At 37.8% G+C, this 18,467-nt stretch overlaps 2 protein-coding genes across 2 annotated transcripts in view; one reads left to right on the top strand and one right to left on the bottom strand.

Moving 5' to 3' along the window:
- Positions 1-2,681: 2,681 nt before the first annotated feature.
- On the bottom strand, positions 2,682-5,556 carry aanat1 (arylalkylamine N-acetyltransferase 1). The gene is made up of 3 exons (XM_053498974.1): positions 5,283-5,556; positions 3,845-3,999; positions 2,682-3,183 (listed from the first exon to the last, which is right to left on the bottom strand). Exons 1-3 carry the CDS (start codon positions 5,428-5,430, stop codon positions 2,878-2,880), a joined length of 609 nt encoding a protein of 202 aa, XP_053354949.1. The 5' UTR covers positions 5,431-5,556; the 3' UTR covers positions 2,682-2,877.
- Positions 5,557-10,627: 5,071 nt separating this feature from the next.
- Positions 10,628-18,467, top strand: part of ube2o (ubiquitin-conjugating enzyme E2O) — a 36,173-nt gene continuing 28,333 nt past the window's right edge. Inside the window, exon 1 of the mRNA XM_053497821.1 lies at positions 10,628-11,318. Coding sequence (XP_053353796.1) covers positions 10,824-11,318 — 495 coding nt within the window. The 5' untranslated portion in view covers positions 10,628-10,823. The remainder of the gene's footprint in view (positions 11,319-18,467) is intronic.

The raw sequence follows: 18,467 nt of genomic DNA, 5'->3' as shown, positions 1-18,467 counted from the left end.
GAAAGTGATCAACATCAGGGTGGTACCACCACATGGCCGTTGATTATTTTCCTTTAACAGCATTCCGAAATCTAGTTAATTCCTAATCAGTTTTGTATATTTAATCATAATTTGACTGAGCTTCAGCAAAATCTTAAAATGATGTTATGATATGAGGGATTCCTAACTCTCAAAGTACTTTATAAAATTTAGTCATTGCAAGCATTTTAGAAATATTATTAGCTGAGCATAGAACATTCTGGACAATATTCTCACTCATGTCTGGTGATGAAATGTTGCGGCTTCAGTATGCGCCTGGCTTAGAAACATAGAATCCATTGACCATAATGAATTATAATCTGATTGTGATGATCCCACAACAGCAGGCTTTGATTAGTCATGTTCAATCACCAGCTCGATGCAGCAAAGCTGGATTAGCGTCTGCTGTTTAACAAATCCGATGACAGAAGACACACTGCGAACATTTCTTTGTCACATGGCCGACATGCACAGCACTGTACTGTATATGAGAACTGGATGCTCCAGCCTGTGTTGTACAGGTTACTAATTATATCTGCAAGTAACGGAATGCCCTCTTTGTGGCCTAACAAGAAGCACTTGACTTCCTGGATGGACACAAATGTTTACATAACTGTGTTTCTATTGTTTTATATGTCTAGTAATCACTTTTGAAAAATATACAAATCAACCCGCTGTTATGTTTTTAGTTTGAAATCATTTTTCTATTTTAGTAAAATTGTACTGTGCCTTATAAATGCATAAAGACAAAAAGAATGGATGTTTTTTTTGTTTTTTGATAACCTGAAAATGTAATGTTGTGCACTAAATGTAATGGACCAAATTTCTGTACTTTATCAACTGATTCATGTAATTTGTCATATTTATATGAACAACTAAACATTAAATTTTCTTAAAATAAATGTCATTCCAATATTTTTCTAAATTACATGTGTGGACATCAAGAATAATCACTAATGCTTAATAATCACATATGATGGTTAGTTAAGAATTACCCACAGTCTGGGTAATGATTTTCTTAAAGAAAATTTTACCTTCCATAGAGTATTGGTCCAAAAAAAACAAATGAACGAATTACTGCAAGCTGCTCTTTTTTTGTGCGAAACACAAGTGGGCCATTCTTTTTTTCTTTACACCACAGTTACAGATGAACTGATCTAACATGTTCACACCTGCACAGCGGTGACTGGGGAGACGGGAGCCTTGAACAAAAAATGCTGGCAAGGGAAAAAGTTTTAATATAACCAGAGTGTAGACTCACCCTTGTAATATTATTTTTTTTAAAAAGTCATGAAATGTTGGAGATTTTATCAGTTTTTTTGGGGGTGAGGGGATTAAGTATTAATTTTATGGGAAGGTTTTGGGGTATTTAATTAAGATATTTTGAGCTAAAAGAAACATTATTTGGCCAGGGTTGTTCACCAGAGGATATAAGAGCCAATCAGGTTTCAGTATGCCAATGAAGGCTTAAATATGTTTACTAAGGAAAGATTATATTTACTAAGGAAAGGGTGTCTAAACTTTCATTTGTGGATCTTTTTATTGTATCTACAGTACATGTCTGGTTTCTATGTACTATGTTGAATAGAGGAAGTTTTTTTAATTTTTCAATATTTCCATTTATTCACTATTCTACAAAATAAAAAAAAGAAAGCAGCAAAAACATTGAAAATCTGTTATTTATTTATTTTTTATATTTACAAAACATTTACAAAATCATAGATGTCTTGATTCAAGACTTCAACGAGGCAAAGGTGGTGGATGTCTACTACAAAAGGCAAAATAATAAAATAAAAAAAATGTTTCATATATATGCACAGCGTGTGTATGTGTGCATGGGTGGGAAGGGGTTAATAAATTCTGTGACTTTTAAATATTGGATCACATAAACAGGCTACCTGAGGTCAAATCCCCTTGTAATGCTCCTTAATGCAGATAAAGCTGTTTACTCTTAATACAATGTATGCATGTGTCCTTCAATCAAAGAATTGCCTGGCATTTCATTTCTTAACTTTTAAACAGAAGTAAATATTAATTAAGTCATTTTTTAGAGTCTTTTAGATGTGAGGAAGGGAAAAATAATACTAAGCAATTCCTATGGGTCTGAAAATATCTTTCATAAGGACAGGATTTGTCCTTTGCAGAGCACATGTTCATTTGTTCAGATCAGTCAATCTTGGTCTCTATTTAGTAGAGATCAGTAAGAGGGTGTCAAGTCAATGCTGCTTTAATACGTCTACAAAACATCTAGAGCAAGCACAAGACATTTAACAACAAGGCTGAATAAACACTACAGGTTAACAATCAAGGGACTGTTTATAACCACACAGGACACTACGTAGGGCAGGGGGACACGACAATACAATACTAATATGGTGATCAATTGTTTTAACTATAATTAAAACCATACCATATCAACCACCCCAATACTGTTTCATTAGATTTCTATTCTGTTTCTTTTTACCAACAGGTTATTTTAAAAAATGTGATAGAAAAATAAAACATAATACTTAAATAAGATAAACATTAACATTTCTAAATGTAAACGACACAAAAACATATTCTTCTGGATAATTTTAAAGATATGAAATGATCAATATGTATTTCACAATATCAAACTTAATCTAGCCTTTACGAAGGTATAATGTATTGATATTTTTTTATTTATCATTTACTTTCATCCTTTCTTTTTTTTATATCAACTTTACATTAATTGCAGACAAACACCTAGTGACACCACAGACGTAACCCACACTTGAAGCAGAAGCCGCAACAAAACTTCCCCAGCAGAATAAGCCTCCTGCTCGACCCTGCTTTGTCATCTGGGGTAAGGAGAGGAATAACGTTAGCCGCTTGAACTCAGCAACCGCTGTTGCGGCGCATGAAGGCATGACCGTGCACGGCATACTGCATCTCCATGAAGGTCAGCGGCCCCACAGTGATCTCACTTGGGCCCTGAACCTTGAAGCCAGATTTCTGGTAAAAGGGCACAAGGAAATCCTCACACATAAGGACAGCACGGCGCACGTATGGAAGACAGCGCAGGTACTGCAAGTAGCGCCACATCAGGATGGAACCTCGGCCCTGCTGCCGGAATGTACGGTGCACCGCAAGCACGTGGATGTGAACCGTGGTGCCATGAGGTTTGTGAAGCGTCAAAGCTTCCTGTAAGAAGCGGGAGACACGAGAGGATATGGTTACTACCTAATAGTATCTTAAGATGAGTGACAGAGTATGTTAACAATGCAAGATGATGTCAGGGTGGTGGACTTGCCTGTATTAATATTAAATGAAAAAACAGCTTGGTCATAAACCAAAAAGTGGAAACATTTGTTACAAATTACTGATACTGGATACTTCTTTTCTAAATGTCCGTAGACATCTTTCCCAAATCATTAATTATGTAAAGTGGCCCAAAAATCTTGTTCCATGGTCATTCTTCCTCATATGGAATTTTATTTCTCAAGACTTAAAATTGTTTCAAAACTAACAAAAGAGGTATGCAAATCAATAATTATTTGTATAGCAAGAGGTTAAAATCAAAAGTCCCAGTTTGACTTGAACATTCCCTGTACACTGCTTAATTCAAAAAGAGACTACCTACAATTTTACTTAAATACAATTCCTCAGTGTTTTTTTTTTTGCATGGTTGGTTCTATGCAGAATCCTTTTGGGAAAGTGAAACCATGACTGATCGAGGCTTAAATTTCTTACCCTGGTCATCTGCAGTGGGTGCTGTAATCCTAAAATGTTCTATTTCTGTTTAAATACAGGCTTGACAGTTTTAAATTTGCTGCTTTTTCCTGTAGTGGGAGTGAGCACTCACTGTGGTAAGACGATCCTGGTCCCAAAGTGAGCCAATGATGAAGGAGACGAGCCTGCCTTCCACGAACCACCCGAGGGACAGCTCTGGGCAGAGGGTGAGAAATTGACGCACCTCGTCCAGATGCAGTGGACACTCACCAGATACTGAGATGAACGCTAAGGAGAGCACATAGCTTAATGAGTGTTTTAGACAGGGAAAAAACACATATGTTTATGTTGTTTGTATCTTGCAGAACAAAAATGTGCTAAGGCAATGTGTTTTGTTTGGTTTAAAAGAATCATTTTTACTTTATTTAAATGTCTTTATTTAGTCAGAAAATTTTGAGAAACTTGATTTTTGGAAGAAAAGATATTTCTGTTTTGCATTTTAAACAACAGGTCGTTTTTACACAAAATAACAAAAAAGCATTTACTTATTTTTGTTATTTCTTGCTCCTTCTCTATACTGTTTCCTGTAGAGGATAATTTATAAATTTATAAATAATTACTTTACACAATTATTCTTGCAGTGGTGGCTCAGTCATTTGAGGCCCTGGTTTTCTGATGGAGGGTCAGGGGTTTGAGCCCGGCCACTACTGGGTTGGCACTGTGATACAAAATCACTCTGCTTTTGCCAGTCCCAGATTATAAATTATTAGGGTTGGGTGTTGGGCTAGCAATTTGACTTTGTAAAAAACACCACTGCTACAGAAAGTATTTATTTATTTTAAAGTATTTGTATAGCTATAAGTATTTACTGTATATAGCAAGTATGTATATACTTGTATAATTTTTTTCATCTCATGCTGTTGAGCACATCGGGCGACAGGTTCCATATATGTTATATGCTTGTTTTTTGTTGTTGTTGTTTTTTTTAAACAAAGCCAGGTTCCCAGTTCCAAACCCCGGGGGGAGAAATGAGGAGGGTTGGTAATTGGGCTAGCAATCTGGCCTTGTTTTAAAAAAATATATATATATATATAGAAATGATGGAAACTGCCGCCTAATGAACTCAACAACATGGATGGGGATCAAAACCAAAACCAAACTAATATATACTTTGTAAAGCGAAAATTTACATTTTTAAAGATATGTGTACTTTTTAAAAAGTTCATACTTTTTATACATTTATACATCCTTTAAATCATATTAAATGCATTACTTAATATATAAAAGCATATTTAAAATGTAATCATGTTTAAATGTGTCTGAAGTGCATTTACTTTTTTTGTTGTACTCAGGTAGATTAAAATATCAATATTTTAAGAAACATTTATTACAGCTATTACAGCATTTTTTTTTTTTTTTACTTAAAATAAAGTTCAATCCTTTAATAACACCTCAGGTTTGTAACTTGGATGAAAAGTAAGATAAATGAGGAAACTGGGTGTAATATATTTAAATGCCTATGAAGCTATAATACTGTGTGTGTATGTGTGTATGTGTGTGGTGTAACTCACCCTCTCTCTCGATCTCGAACACACTGATCGCATCCTCGGTGTTCAGGGAGCGGAACTCGCTGGCCGGAAGTGTGTGACGCCGCTGTCTCGCGGGAGACGCGGACGCGTGGAGGGGCTTGAAGAAAGGCAGCGCGCTCACCGTGGACATGATGTCAACTTGACTCTTCAGCAAGCCTAACTAGTCGTACAAGTTCTCGACGTGTATCGAGTGTTGTTTTTATGTTGTGTCGTATTGCAATCTGTGTTGTATAGTACGGAGATCAGGAGCGCGTGACTTAATTGTCTCGAGCGCCGCGCGTGTTGGAAAGTGAGCTGCGGCGCGGCGCGTGAGCGCATTTATAGCCGCTAAACCGCGCTTAGTCACCGCTAATAGCCGGCTTAGGCTTCCTGGCGCGGCTGTCACATTGTGCGTGGGTGTGCCAAATGTTCGATGCAATTAAAACTGAATAACTAAACAAAACAAACCTTTTTGCTGTATTTTGTCTGTTACATATTTACACTGGTGTGTTTTTTCCCCACTAGGATTATGCTAAATGGTAAAGTGTGTGAAATCTCCTGGCAGGCTTACTGCAAAATGGTTAAATGGATGTGAAATGTTTACGTATAACTATTTACGCATAGTAGAATATTAATATACTATTTTAAAGCACAATGGCTGCCACTTTGTCAATAATGGCATTTGGGATTAATTTTCATTTGTTTAGGCTTTAATTTTCATCCCCAGTACACACATTTACATTATTTGTAGATAGTGAAATTTGTGATGATCATCAGAATATACTGTTCTATACCAGATAGTTTCAACCAAGTAATTTAATTCAATTTACTTCTATTGTATAGTGCTTTTAACAGTTGAATTGTCTAGAGCAGCTTCACAAAATCAAAAGAAAATTAGGGAAATAATAGAGAAAATATGTATCAAAATGATCAAAATGATCAGATTGTCCCTGATGAGTAAGCCAAGGGCAACAGTGGCAAGGAAAAACTCCTTGAGATGGAAATAGCTTAAAAGGATCTAGACTTAACAGGGAAGCCATCCTCATTTGGTTGATAACGGATAGCAGGAATTGTTTTGCAGTCATGGTGTGCGTTTAAGACCTTTAAGTTAAGCCTTTAAGTTTACAGTATATGCACTCCAATTCGTTTTCAAAGGCTCTGGTACAAAACTGGAGGAAATTGCACTTCTAAACTATTGAGCGACTGCAGTCACCAATCCTCAGAGAACAGCTGTCTGCATGAGTCAAGGCCCACTGATTGGACGAGAGGAATTGTTTAATTTTATATGTTTAATTTTATATGTGTATATATATATATATATATATATATATATATATATATATATATATATATAAACTCACATTCAAAACCAGTCACAAAAGCACTTTTAGCAAGAAAACACATCTGACAATGTTATCACCTCAAAACAACACTTCTCATATTTGTAATTGTCTCTGAACCGTTTGTGTTGTATTATTTATTGGCTAAGCCAAGCCACACAGCAAACTACCTTCTGGGTCCCAAATGCATCTGTAACTCCTAATCAAGGGCAGTACCTGGTGTGTTAAACAAGTGATTTTACAGTCTAGTGTACTACCTTTCCATTTAACGCTTTAAACCCCAGAACACAAAAGTTAATGGAATCGATATTCTAAAGCAAAATAAATGCAATATGTTTTGGCTACATAGTACCAGTAAGAATTTAAAACTTCTTTTACCCGTTAATTACACTGACAATCGCAAAATAACTAAATAACTAAATAACGACTGTACTTAAATAAACAAACTCATAGTCTGTTGATATAAATGGTGTTTGTGGACCTGTTGCATGAAAGCAATTTCACACTTGAGGTTTTGCTCAGTTGCTGGTTATCAGCTGTGGTGTCTATGATTGTATCACAGCCGTGCTGACATCCAACAGAGCAGCACTCCGTCTCAAGTGATGTTGCTTAAATATTGTATATACAGTAATCCTGTGTGCTGGCCTAAGTGACAGTCTATGATTAATTTTTAAAAGCAGTATCAATTCATAACCACTTTTTTCTAAAAATCCAGTAATATAATTAAGCAATAACCGCAGTAAAAATATCATATGGAATTAGGTAATTACGTAACAACAAGAAAAACAACAGTTAGTTGTTATTTTAAGACACAGAGGTCAGCCTTTCTGTAATAGTTCTTGCAAGAACAGTATTGTCAAGTGCATTTGCAAAAACTGTCAAGCACCATAATAAAACTGGCTCTCATGAAGGCCATCCCAGGAGAGCAAGACCAAAACCTACCTCTGCCGCAGACGAGAAGTTCATTTAGAGTTATCAGCCTTAAAAATGACCAATTAACAGCACCGCAGATTAGAGGCGTTATGAAGTCTTTACAGAGCATAAGTAGCAGACACATCTCACCATTAACTGTTCAAAGGAGATTAATGCATTTTTTGGACGCCTTCAGCATTCCTTTACAATGTAGAAAGAAATAAAAATCAGGAACCATCATGGAGTTAGAAAGTGTTCTAAAAATTTGAACGGTAATGTATGTCAATATCAATCTATAAATTTAGTTGAACACATTATGCAAAATAGCAATGTCTGCATGAATAGCATGTGTAAGTAGTATTCTATATTTTCCATCTGCTTTATTTCCCTGCTTCTTACGATGCTTTATAAAAGCACAATTTAATGCACATAAAATCCATCACTGCATCATGTGTCACTTCTTGTCCACATCATGTGGCTTCTGGATTACATTGTACTGTACACCCATGCAGTATATGAAGTCACTTTTCCTCATTCCACTCAAGACTGACCCAGACTGTGCAAAATGTGATAATCTGATAAACCTTGAGAATGATTGCATTTTAAACATCTACATGTTTTGGTTATTTTGTTACAGTAATAGATTTTATATATTTCTTCAGCTTTGTTTTTATGAAGGAAGACCAGGAAAGTGGCTTGCTGGTGGCTGTGAGTGGTCTGGTCACGGTTGTCTTTTGATGTCTTTGCATGGTTATTCTGCCTCTTCTCTTCCTTAGTACTGGCTCTACAGGTCATTTGAATGGAGGATACAGCCTGCTGAACAGTGTGTTTCCAGCCCTCATGATTATCAGCTAAAGCAGATCAGTGGCAAAGATTGGTGTAAAAACCATGCATTAAAAAGGTCCTTGAATCTCTTTTTTTCTGTTGGCGGTGCTCTAGAAGCATAAAGGAAGGTGTCAGCGTGACATCATGTACACATTAATCTTGGTGTCTTTGTTGTTCTAGACTAATTTTTTGTTGAAATCGCTAAAAAGACCAATTTACTGTACTTTGGACAGTTTCAATTTCAGTCTTTTTCATTTGTCTTCTGATAACAAGTTTCAAAATGCATTTTACCACTGCCAGTGCAAAGGCAGAGGTGACAGATGAAGTAGGTACATAATTTCCATAAATCCGCCATAAATTTTTGATCTTTTGTTTGCTTTCATCTAAACAGTCTTGATTGTGCTTGAGTGTGAGACCAAAGACTTTTTTGATGTCTGCAGAATAGAAACCTTCAAGAGTTCTTAGGGCAGTTAGAATCATCAAGACCAGACTGTAATGTTTATCAAGAACCCCTTTCCAACTTGTGCTCTACTGGGATGCTCTTTACCTAAATCTTTACCATGCTTCTGCTGGTTTCTATTGAATGATTTGGGCATACACACTACCAAGCATGGCATGTTGATTGTTTAACAGGGCAAGTGACACTGTGACACAGTCAACCTACTTTGCTGCTTGCACATTGCAGAACTTAAATTTAGTTGGAAGAGGGATGTTAATATGTTCTGGACCTAACCTTTGAAACCTCTCTCCATCTGCCTTCCCTAGCAATTTATTTTGCAAGTATATTTTTTAGGAGATGTCATCTACACTGGAATGATGGACTGCTGAAAGACGATGTCCAGGGTTTATTTTTCAGGGTATAATTGTGAACTGTCAACTTTTTGAAAGAAATGTGTTTAAAAAAAAAAAAAAAAAAAAAAAAAAAATTATCATAAATGGTGCATTTCATAAATAAATTTAAAGTGAGCCCATTGCCACACAACTCATTTTCCCACACAAACTGGTCTTAATCAAAGTTATATGCACTCGAACAAAATCTTAGCATAAGCAACTTGTGATCCCTTTGCTGTTACCTTTTACGGAATAAGGGGAAACAATTACAATCTGGCAACTCTAAATTATAACGAGACCAGTACCCGCCGTTATAGCATACTGCTCGTCATGGTGTAACGTTACTGCCACCCAGCGGCCGTGTTGTATCTTCACGGAATAATATTTCTCGATATCCAGAATTAACTGTAAGTGTATTAGTATATTTACTTTGGTCTAAATACCTTTACATTTTTTATTCTTTGAATGTATTGCGTTGACTTATACGGGGGAAATATACTAGAGAATAGGTATGATATAACGTTAGCGTCTGTAAAATCAGCATAGGTTAATAACGTTAAGCAATACATTCAGAAAGATATCTTTAAATATACATATTCGACATTTAACAGTTTTCTACTGTACAAAAAAAAACAAGCAAGAAAATAAAACATTAAACAAACATACAAAAAAAGTAACCTTAACTACTGCGTTGACACTGTTGTTAGGTAAGTTACTCTGTACGTCATAGGCATTAAATCCTAAATTCCTCATTCAAATAAAATATTTTCTATACAGTCGTTCAGAGATTTTCTATTTAAATGTAACAGCTTGTTCCTTTAATATGATAAAATGCTGGGCAGGGAAAAATAAGTTTTTGCTCGAAATCTATTTCTATTCATCATCGTCATCTATACAACTTTATGCTGTATACAGGGTCACGGGAGAGGGGCGGTCAAATGTCCCCTCTCGGGGTGCAGGGCGACAGTGCGAACCACACATTTCTATTCCAAATGATCTGTCTGTCCAAGTTAACCCCTCCAAGATGGTGGATTCGTTAGCGTATCCGTTGTCACCTAACGGGGTTGTGAAAGGTCGGAAGTGTTAACGCCTGCACGAGACGAAACTGACCAATTAGACGCACGTGATTTGTCCAGGGCCGTGTTTAGGAGAAAATCGACCACAAACGTATTACACCTAGCGTTCAAATCAGAAGAGATAGATATGTAATGATATGTATGTGTAATGATAATAATAATAATTATGATAAACGCAAGATAATGATTGTACATTAAAAACAACAAATAACAGCAATACAAGAATAGTAATAATCATGCTAAATCCTACTTTATTGTAAGTATTTTTATGCATTTGTTCGTTTAGGTTCTAACAGTATCTGATGCGAATAAATTACGCTGCGAGTGTTGTGCGCGCGCATCGTGGTGGCGCCGTTGCTTGTTTTGTATTAAAGACGCGTGCCGGCGCGCGCGCCCCCAACGCTCGAGCCTTTACGTATCGGCGTAAACACGTGCCGGTCCCCTGGTTACGGGTTTCTTTTGGCATTTCCCCCCCACAATCACCCATCGATCCTGTTCTCTCTCTCTCTCTCTCTCTCCTCACTCTTTATTCTCAGCCAGTAGCAGCAGCAGAGGCCGTGATGGCGGACCCCGCAGCAGCAGACGCAGCATCCTCTCCATGTCCGACTCCGGGCCTTTCTCCAGCCGTGAGCCCGGGCTCCGAGCCTCCCTCCGCGGCTCTGTCTCCGTCGGCGGGCGGCGCGCAGAGGCTGCTTTTCTCGCATGATCTGGTGTCGGGTCGGCACCGCGGTTCTCTCCGCTTTGGCCTGGTGCGAATGATCCACGGAGAGGAGGACTGGACCGAGGACGAGGATGAGGAGCTTGATGGCGGCGGAGGCAGAGACGGTGGCGGTGGAGACGGCGGTGGTGGCGGCGGCGGCGGCGGCACCACCGGCACCGGCGGTGGTGGAGGAGGAGGAGGAGGTGGAGGAGTCGGGGGAGGCGGCGGCCGCGTCCACGGGAGCTCGGATACTGAGAACGGCGGACCGGAGCCCCGGACATGGCCTCTCGGTAGGGGCTTCGTGCGCGTGCAGTGGTATCCCGAGGGCACGAAGCAGGATGTCCGGGAAACGAAGGTGAAAAAAAAACAAACAAAAAACATCCGATTATTTTATGGTATTGTTTTCATTGTTCGCATTATCGATGCTTTGTTGTTGCTTGGTATCATCATCATTGAAACCACATATATTGGCACCACTTTTAAAATTAACATGCTTTATTTGATTATTTCATGCTTAAATTGAGTAGATTATTAATCTACTCAATTAACGATTAATTCGCAGGCAGGCAGCAAGCAAATCATTTTGCATTTTATTCGACCCACCCTAAGCTGACACTCCCCACCTTATGATGTGACTCAAAGCCCTAGTAGGCACATAGTAGCTGTACGCATTTCAGGCTTGGTAAGGTATCTAAACAAACAAACAACGTGAGAATATTACAGATATATATATATAATCTTTGCCTAGCACACTACAACCTACAAACATTCCAATATAGCTAGCATAATTAGGGTTTACACCTCATAAACTAGATTAGCTCTGGCATGTGGATTTAATTCTTGAATGCGTAAGTAGTGCAAATTGCCCCCCATTGTCTTCCTTTTCTAGAGAACATGCTTTATGTAAAGAAAAAAAGGTTCTTTAACCCTGTTGTTAAGGGGAAAGGTTCAGTAAGTCACCACCCATCCCCACTGTGGGCCTTGGTATTATATTATTGTGATCACACTGTTGGATGGTTCTACCTCCTTCTACATGTTCTGGACATCCAATTCAGTCTAGATTTAGACAATGCAATAGGCAGGTTGTATGTTTTCACAAGCGTTGTGCCTTTTGTGTCCCACACACAATAGGATTGATTATTCAAGGCTAGGCCCGACCAGAAGCCATCCTTGTTTCGGCCACGAGCACACAGCCCATCATTAGCACCGAGGTGCATGGTGCTAAAAGAAATCTGCTTTACTGGTTTATATAAATGTTTAACTATGCCAACAGGGTGCATCATATGTTTGTTATTGTAATATAATTGGCTTTTGCTATGCTCACACGCTAAAAATGCTGCAACATGCAAACCTATCCCTAGACATATTGAACCTGGATTTCTTCATGAGGTTTGCTCACTGCAGCATTATCCGCATGGCAGTCCGGGTTCTGGGTGTTGTCATCTTCGGTCCATGGGGACTTATTTCCTCAGAGCCAGCAGCCTGATTCTCAAATGCTTTGTGACTCACCATGCTGGAAAAATGACGTGCTGAAATTATTGACTGGCTGAGGTTACCATGCAATAGTGTGGAACTATTACGCCAAATCCACAGGCCTGCAAACAAATATTATTTAATTCGACACATTTGGAATTTGTTTGAGCAGAAAATGTAGCAAATGTTATGTGCAGGGGTCTGTAAAGTAGCATGTTTTTTTTTTTTTTTTTTTTTTTTTTGCTGAGTTCACTTGATAAGCTAGATTCCATCTGTCTGCTTAAGAAGCATCACATGATTTTCACAAAATCGTTTGCAGGTTGATCTCTAACTTCGAATATGATAGTTTTCTTTACTGCCATCCTTATAAAATAGTGATAAGAAATCCAAATTGTGCAACATTAAAATGAACTTTTCATCATCTACATAATGAGGATGGCCTTGGGGAGCTGGATGTTGTTCAGCATTGATTACTATTAGCACTGATTATCTCTGATGTCTGATTCATTATACAGTTTCAAGCACTCTGCTTACTAACACAGCATGCTGCAAATATAACATAAAATGCTAAATATGAGAGTGCTGTAATGTACATCTGAGCCCCTTAACCAGTTGATACGTGTTTAATTTTGTGTTGTATTCAGCCTAGGAAAAACTAAGATTATAGAGATTATGGATTGCACACAATCCAGAGATTGTTGCAGATAATGCAGGCCATTTAGGATTCACCAATAGGGCTTTATAAGTGTGATACCGATACTGCGAGCCTTGCAATCACAAGATAGAATTTTGTCCATATTATAACCTCTTGGGTTTTTTTGTCAAACCCGAAGAGTGCCATTATTTTTCATAAAAAAAAAAAAAAAAGATGTTACATTCTGAGTTCTGGGTGTTGAGAGCATTTTCTAACGATTCGTAAAATGCTGCTGCAAATTGTTGAGGTTATGTTCACAGTCGGCATTTTGTTTAAAAAAAGAAAGGGCTGACTGGAGCAGCTTTTTTTGCTGATATAAAAGCTGTTAATTAGGAGTCCAAGCACCAAAAGTGCTTATTATTCTGATGTGTTAGTCTAATGCTACACCAGAACACAAAGACCATGATGAGTTGTCCAAGAAATACCAAATTGTTCAATAACCTTTTTTTTTTTTCTCTCTCTCTCTCTCTCTCTCTCTTTTTTTTACCAGCCTGGTGACGTTAACATTTTTGAAAGTGCATTTATATTTCCCTCTGATTCTTTGGCTAATTCTTGGAAACCAATTAAACCGAAATTAAATACTAGTATACATTGCCCAAAGACACCCGCTCTAAAATTTCATTCAGTCACCTTTGATTACAGCTTTAATTACAGCACACAATATATTTGCCAGTTCATGTAAGAAAGTGATTACTCACTCTTCCAGAACCATTCTTTCACAATTTGAGTCCTGGAATATGCCTGTGCCGTCAGGAAGGGAAAACTCCATAGATGTGATAAGCTGGTCATTCATTACATTCAGGTCAACTGCTGATTTTAATTTTATTGCCATGCAACGTTGTTGAGCCTAAACCTAACCAATTAATTAGTACGTAGCGTCCAAAGGCTTGTACAGTGGCCACTATGCAAGGTTGGTGCAACCTTCTAACTCTCTGGAATAGGGTCGATCTGAACTCATCAGACCACATGACTTTTTTTTTTCCATTGCTCTAAAGTCCAAAGATTCTGTCAACTAGTGACCGAACCAGCAGCTGAATACAAATTTGCATAAGGAGATCTATGCATATTTTATTATTATTTATTTATTTTTTAATTTATTTTATTTTATTTTTTTTTTTACAGCAGATGTGTACAAATGACAGGTTATCAAATAACATTTATAAAACCAAACTATTTTTAATAGTAGTTTTGTGGCCGCACAAATTTTTGTAAACAAAATGTACTTAATTTTTTTTTTATTAAGTAATTAAGTTTTCAAAAAAATTGATAACATACAGTCAGCTTAACACTGTTATTTTTTCATTATTTAAAAAAAATAAGAAAAAAAAATAAATAGTTTGACATCATGTCTGGCCCACAATGCCTTGCATCCATCTAGTGCATTGCATTAGCATCGGCACAGTTATCCTTTTTTTTGTCTGGAGGTCTGTATTTAAGGAATGTAATTACTTTGAAAGTTTCTCATCACAGCCTCATCAAAACACTGCTCTCGAACCTGGAAGTCGTTGGTCAGGCTCAAGGGCAGATGGCGTCTATGCTAATGATGCCACTTTTGTCCTTGAGTGGTGATTAGCTCCTGTGTTATGTTAGCCTCTGTGCACCCAACATCGTGTTCGGTTTCTGAGAGGTAGTTAATTCAGATGTTGTTCATCCTACATTGAGCTGCTCCTTACAGATAGATGAACAGATGTTAACGCTGTATTGTTTGTCTTTGAATTGACCTCTTGTTTGCAAGCTGCACTAAATATAGTAATTGTGCAATTAAGTGATTAATATATGTAACGTGGTGGGATGGATGTCATGCATTGCTCAATTAGTGATCATGTTCAACAGAGGAGGGATAGATGTCATACACTGAAAGCAGGCAAGAGAGTGAGAGAGAGTAATCAGACTGTTATTAGTTTCTTTTTCCTAGGCACAGAGTAGAGATGAGTGGTTAAGGACCCGGCGCCCTGCCCTACACACCACTCTCATGCAACAGTGTCTGAGAGAACATCGACCCGGGTTGTTTGAGACGTGACGATGGCAAGTCAGGCTGTTCTGAACTGCCATGGAGGTCTCCTGTGCTTTTTAAATTAGACAGGAACCAAGAGCGAGCTAGCTCAGGGTCATTGTTTGCTGTGTCATCGCTCCATTGAGCTGTATGTGCACTGAATTACAGACCATCCAAAGCCGACGGATCAGTGTAAACCAGAAATGGTGTGTTGCCCCTGGTTTGTATCTATTAGTATTCAGTGGTATTCAGTTTCTTATTGAGTAGATTTAACTATTGTTTTCTTTAGTTCTTTTAGTAAATTAAACAAATAAACAAGTGCCAGCTTTCAATAAGCCTTACGTATTATTATTATTATTATTATTATATACAGTGAAAATGAGTATGTTAAAAAACAGGTTATATCCAGTGACATAATGAAAAAACAAAATGTTAGATTGATAGTACTATACAAGTACACAATAAATAAGAAGGATGTTCGTAAAAATATTCATATAAATCTTGTGCAGCCTGTACTTTTTAGTATGCTTCCGTCCGTGGCGCTGAGATCATGTGACCTGAGACCTCATTATAACTTTCTTTAAAACAACCATCATGGCGGAGTCAACTCGCAAGAAATAGACGGAATTTTACTACTAATTATTTCTACCAAGAAAAATGTTCACTTGTTTGGATTTCCGACATCTTATTTGTTTTGTCATCTTGTCACATGACAATTTGCACATGTTACATTTGCATACTCATTAATATTCATTAGCACCTGCTCCAAGATAGGTGTGTACACAGGATCAATTATTTTGATCTTTATGTAACACATTGTATTTTCTGTAGTGACTTTTATTCTATAGTGATTTACATTTTATTTCCATATTTTTAACATAGATTCTCACACGTAATATAAATTTTGAGAAGCATGTATGGTCTGTGTCGATCTTTAAAACGGGTAAAATCAACTGTCTGGTAAATTCCTAAAAGGAAAGAAATCTCGTGTTAGCTCTGGAACTCCAGAAAAACCCTGATGGAAACTTCCAACTTCTGCGGATTACACAATAATCCCTTCCCTGGAGAAAAACATCTCCCAGATTCCCAGATCAGAAGGTGGGCGTTTCTATGTTGAATGCAACAATGAAGAGAAGACTTCATTACAAAGGGTTAAACATATTGTGATAAACATCCTGGAATACCATCGTAAGTTGATGGGAAGGGAACAGTATGAAGAAAATGCCCTAATATTTGTGGACCTGACTGTTTTTCTGTCATATTCTTCAGTGATGAAGGTTTGTTACGGAATGGTTATATGATGGTATGGTTAATTCGGTACCTTTTATATAACCTCAGTAATCAGCTGACTTTCAGCAAGGGTTTGTTCTGAAAAAAGTCAAACCCAGGACCAAATTTTATCGCCAGGATCAGACCACAAATGATAGCAAGGTTCACTGAGTAAAGTCCATGGTGTTAAATGAAGTGGAAAAACAAACTACAGTGCTTCAGTCTGGTTCTACAGGAGCTACTGTAGGAGGCATGTAGAGCAGCATAGTCGTTAGAAACGTACTATTCGCCGATGTCAGCGAGCGCTGTTTGGAATATCATATCTTTTAATGGTCTTTAATGGAATTAACTCGTCTGGGCTTCATGTTTTTTGTCTCAAGTTTCTCCTGTCATGTACTTTAATTTAGTTAGATTGAACAAAGTTGAGCAGGTTTGAAGTGACGCACCTACCCAGCTGTGTCAGTACTGTGTGTGTGTGTGAGAGAGAGGTAGAGAGGAAGATATTGAATTTGCGTGCTCCAGAAGCAGATTTTTAATCAGCAGCAGTTGACAGTGATGCGGAGAGAGCTGGGGTGTGTACGTGACCCCCTCTGCAGACCTCATAACCTGTGTGTAAGAGCTCTGCATTTTAACTTGTTAAGCCGGTCAACAAGTGAATGTAGAATGATTGACAGTTGTGTGGATGTTTATCTCCCCGATGTTAAGGCCCCGGCCCCTCCCCACATTATATTCTGCCAGGGTAAAGGGAGAAAGTAATAAGTTAAGTATTCTACCTATAAAATGTCATTTTGACTGAAAAGGGACACTGTTTTTGCTTGAAAAACAGAATATTCATAAAATAAAATTTAAAATAAAATAGATTCGAAAACATTTGAATGGTAGTAATGCATGCTTCTCTCTCTCTCTCTCTCTCTCTCTCTCTCTCTCTCTCTCTCTCTATCTTTCTCGTTCTGTTTGTTCCCCTGTGCGTGGTTGTGTGGCTGAATATCTCTGTGCGTATGTGTGTATGTGTCTGTGCAGGTGTGTGCAGACATCTGTCTCCCACTAGTTACTTCACCTTAGTTCAGACCTTACATAAGACAAAAGAAGAAGCTCGTTGAGGTGTTTGTTGAGTTGCACTACTTGAGTGGATGTAAAATATGAAAACACAATTAGTGTCTTGATTAGCTTGCTAACACAATTAGATTTCTTTCCATGGAAAATGGTGAATTTCCCCCCACTGACTTTGCCACCCGCTTTTGGCTGTGATGTCATTTTCAGGACATCATGTCTCCTAAAACGTCTTTCGTAATAAATATTTCATTTAGTTGTTACCTCCAGCTTGTGCACTTTTAAATGCTCAATTAATACCATGATCATTCCAAACCACAACACCTTTTAAAGTGTGTAATGCAAACATAAAAGCCCCACTCATTTTATCTGTCCAGTACTCAAGCTGTGGACCTGTATATTATTCATGCGTCATATGACTGCACATTGTGTACCATGGTAACAAGTGTTGTGGGTTTTTTTTTTTTTTTTTTTTCTTAAAGGCACATCTTTTGTTTATACCCAGAAATCTGGCTTTTGTTTTTGGATTTTCTTTATTTTTCTTCAAGATTGTAGATTGTTCAAGCCGAAATATTTTAAATATCATGCAATATACCTTTTTTTTTTTCCTCCCGCACATGAGTGTTTACTATGTTGGATTACTTATAGGCACCTCATATGTTAAATGAGGAGACCTAAAGAATTAAAGGAATGGAAATTGGTGTGTGTGTGTGTGGGCGTGTCTGCAGTTTAAGGCGTGCCTCTTCCTCTGCTGCAGTCCACTGCTGCAGCTTCTCCCTCTGCCCCTTGTCTTGCTCAGGGATCTAGGTAGCGCTCTGCTCATTAGCACTAGCGAGTCAAAGCAAACACGATGTCCGAGTAGATCCGTATCGATTCGCTGTAATCAATCCCTGCCTCCTAATTTTGAGCTCAGCCAAGTGAAGGTTGTTGTCCTAAGCTAAAACACTTCACCTCATTCCTCAAAGCAAGGCTTCTACTATTATGCATCACATAGCAGTGATGAAACACGACATTTGTGTGTGTTT

The sequence above is a fragment of the Clarias gariepinus genome, chromosome 6, assembly GCF_024256425.1.
Source record: "Clarias gariepinus isolate MV-2021 ecotype Netherlands chromosome 6, CGAR_prim_01v2, whole genome shotgun sequence".
In the NCBI taxonomy this organism is placed as follows: domain Eukaryota; kingdom Metazoa; phylum Chordata; class Actinopteri; order Siluriformes; family Clariidae; genus Clarias; species Clarias gariepinus.
Note: the sequence above shows the minus strand (reverse complement) of the source record. Positions and strands in the feature narration are given on the sequence as shown.